At 34.4% G+C, this 3,645-nt stretch overlaps 1 protein-coding gene across 1 annotated transcript; it reads left to right on the top strand.

The window, feature by feature from the left end:
* On the top strand, nt 1–650 carry LOC115978048. Its single transcript, XM_031100077.1, has one exon. The coding sequence runs from the start codon at nt 224–226 to the stop codon at nt 359–361; it is 138 nt and encodes a 45-aa protein (XP_030955937.1). The 5' UTR covers nt 1–223; the 3' UTR covers nt 362–650.
* Nucleotides 651–3,645: the final 2,995 nt, after the last annotated feature.

The following is a 3,645-nucleotide window of genomic DNA, read 5'->3' on the forward strand; positions in this document are numbered from 1 at the left end:
TAGTTTGGGGCATGGAATCCAAAACAGGGTGGTTAATTTTTTTTTGAGCCTTGGACCACAACCTCTATTTATATGAAGCCCTTCTTAGCTCCATTCCATACACTACTGCAAGACCCTTCCTTCATAGTTCTATTCTATCCCAAACTTTACAAAGAAGTCGAGTCCTCTCTCCCTCTCTCTCTCTCTGAAACGCAAGGGGAAAGTAACAAAAGGAGAATAAGATATGAAGAACAGTGCAACCGTAAGAGACCCTAAGAGAAAGGTATCATGTAGAAAGCTTGGAGGTTATCTTAAAGAACAGAAGGGAAAGCTATACATAATCAGGAGATGTGTAGTCATGCTCCTTTGTTGGCATGATTAAAAGCAACATGTTGAAGGCCATTGTTGATGCCACAAGTTAATTTGAAGCAAAGCCATTGCTGTCACTTGCAGCCAATCACACACACACTCTCTCTCATTTTTTTGTTAATTTTCTTTTTTACTGTTTGTTGGTGATTGGTACATCTCCCTTCGAAATGTATATACTACAGAGACATGTTAGCTAGGCCTAGGGGCAATTCGTGCTTCACCATGCTTTATCTTGATATGAATGTAAAAGAGCTTCAATTTAAATGTTCAATTTCAATTTTTCAGGAAAGAGCTAGCCACTATTATGGTTCTTTTTTATTTGCTAAAGTTAATCTTTTCACTTATTCACCATCAGTATAGCAATTTTGATTATTTCAAAACTATATATGTTACCTTGTTATGCAAATTATGCTTCACACATTACGAAAATATCCATATATCTATGATGCTTAATATAAATAATTCCTTTCTTCTCATTGTACCAATCCTTGATTCTAGGACTCTCGTATTTACAAAATTGGATTCTAAACAGTATAAGTAATTAACGGGGTTGATAAAAAGGATAACTTCACAAACACAAATACAGAAAATATTCATCCAAAAAGAAATTACAGAATATATGGCTTTATTCAGAAAAAAAAAAAAAAAAGTATATATGGTTTTGGCTTAGAATCAGTTGCCGGAGGGTTCAAGAGATGTTCATATTAGGAAAAAGGAAAAAAATCTTGGCTTTACTATAAAAGAGTGAGAAAGAGAAAGAGATCTAGGAAGTTAACTTCTCTTTTATTAATGGGAATTTTATGTTAGCTACAGTAATTTTTTTTTTTTTTTTTGGCAGGCTTAACCAAAGTAGATATTCCCGGAAGCCAAAAAAAAAAAAAAAAAAAGTATGAACTATTCTGCATTCTGATAATTATTGAATTTATTGTGTCTTTTGTGAAGGCTCTATTGTCGTCTTGTCAAGTCACAGCTATAATGAAATGCATTTTTGAAAAGTATTGGTGATCACATGTGAGTTGTACCCGATGATTGGACGGTTTCAATTCCATTTAATTAAAATGTACTTCTTTTCAGAGAAAAATTCGATACACGTTTATTCATTACTTAATCATTTTTTTTTTTTTTTTTTCTTCGAAATAAAAGTTTTATCAACACATGTAAACACTCCTATAATAGTGGTACTGAAATATACTTTAACGTTAAATTATGCATGTGGAAAGGTTTACCGCATTGCATGCGACAACTAAATACACGACACTAATTAATAAGATTGATTCCAGTGCTTACTGAGCAAACACACACAAAGAAAAGTGCTTGGAGGAAAATAAACAAAGGTATTTATGTAATTAAGCTGGTTTAGTACGGTAAAATATCTACTTGAAAATGATTGCATTAATTAATCACTCTTCTTTTAATTAAATAGAAATAATCTTGAAAATAAAAAAGAAAATTCTTACATGAATTAGAAAACTTTGTTATGTTTGTTTTTTTTTGAGAAAATAGTAAGGAAATTTTATTAATAAAAATCAGATCGGAACACAGCGTCCAAATCATCAGGTAGATCTTCTACCCATACATCAGTGTCTGCAGATAAAACTGCTCTTCTAGCTAATTCATGAGCTAACTTATTTCCTCCCCTACCAACATGAAAAAACTGACAAGAATGTAAAGCATAGCCTAATCTCCGAGCATCATCAATCACGTGTCCATACAAGGTTTTGCACTGTCCCTGGGATTGCAAAGCACCCCTAGACAATCCCCTTCAACCTGGATATGAAAGAAAGACATTTCTTGAGCAAAAGTGATTGCTCTATGGGCTGCCCGAGCTTCTGCCAATGCAACTGACTGAGGGAGAGCAATTTTCTGACTAAGGGCTGCCATAACTTCTCCTCTATGATCTCGAACAACCACCCCAATGCCCGCAGAGCCCAAATGATCAAACAGAGCTGCGTCGAAATTGATCTTATAACAGCTCTCAGGTGGAGGCGACCACCGTGCTATCAATCTTGGACCTGGGTTACTGATATGTTTGTTCGCTTCTAGAAACTCTACAACCATAGCTTTAGCTCTTTCACCAACTTCATGTAGTGGCCAAGTTCCTTGATTCTCCCTAAGTCGATTCCGTCGCTGCCACAAACTCCACGCAATAGTGGAAAACAGAGCCACACGATAGCCCGAGCTGTTCTGCATTACGTCATCCAGCAAATCGAAAAAACTCCTGTGCTTCCTTGTATACAGATTAGCAAAGGTGATCTCTGACCTCCAAACCGATTGAGCATGGGGACAAAGCCAGAGACAATGCAGTAAAGATTCAGGAAATTATAACAACCCAGATCAATCGGTTTGGAGGTTATCCATCTGGGTTGTTATAGTTACGTCATCCATCTGTTATGTTTGTTTTAGGAGGATTATTAGCGCATGTAGGAGGAAAAACAAAGAGTTTCCCAAATATTTTACAGGAAATTATTTTTAGAATATGAAGATAACTATAACAACCCAGATCACAATTGGTTACTATTTTCAGATTATAGAGGCTACCTAAATCAATTTATCAACCTAAATATATCAAAATAATCAAACTACTATGATTTTTCTTGGGTTGCTTTTATTTAAAAGTGCCTATTTAATTATGTGACAAATCAACCCATATTGAAATTAATCAAGCTGCTCAATATGGATTCCTTGTGTTTGTTATAAATACCTATTTGGGAGTAGGGTGAAATTGGGAAATGAAACTTAGATTCATCACTTATTTGAAATTGTGACTAACAAACTGAAATTAGGTGTAAGGTGGAGTTGTATGATAGATTTATTAGTTCGTTGTCTCTACCATATATATTGTCCTTTAACTAATGATATTATTGTTACATTTTCTTTAGTTCCTTTTAGATTTGTATTGCCAGAATTCTTGTCCCTATTTTTGGTGATGGATGAATGGATCCTATAGATTAAAAATGAACAAAGCATACTGGGAAACTATTACAGATTTGCTTCACTTTCTTCTGTAAATTTGAGCCAAACTAATGGAAAACTGAAAGTAATTGTTTTCTTCAAATAATTCTTCTAAAACCTTTTCCCCTTAATTTCATTAAGTAATTCGTTTGAACAGAATGAATGATTAACAGTGAAGCAAATTGTTTGTTTGTTTAGCAGTGAAGCAAATTGACAGCTAATTAAGGGTAGGAAGAGTGCAAACAGATCAATTCAGGTACTATCTTGGCTTTTAGTGTCTTCAAGTTAGAATTGCGCACATCATTGCCACCATCACTCATACAAGAAGTACAAATGATTATTTGT

Source organism: Quercus lobata, chromosome 2 (genome assembly GCF_001633185.2).
Source record: "Quercus lobata isolate SW786 chromosome 2, ValleyOak3.0 Primary Assembly, whole genome shotgun sequence".
Taxonomy (NCBI): Eukaryota; Viridiplantae; Streptophyta; class Magnoliopsida; order Fagales; family Fagaceae; genus Quercus; species Quercus lobata.

What these genes read in the sequence shown, in the direction of transcription:
- LOC115978048 (XM_031100077.1), top strand. Translation starts at nt 224, where the DNA reads ATGAAGAACAGTGCAACCGTAAGAGACCCTAAGAGAAAGGTATCATGT.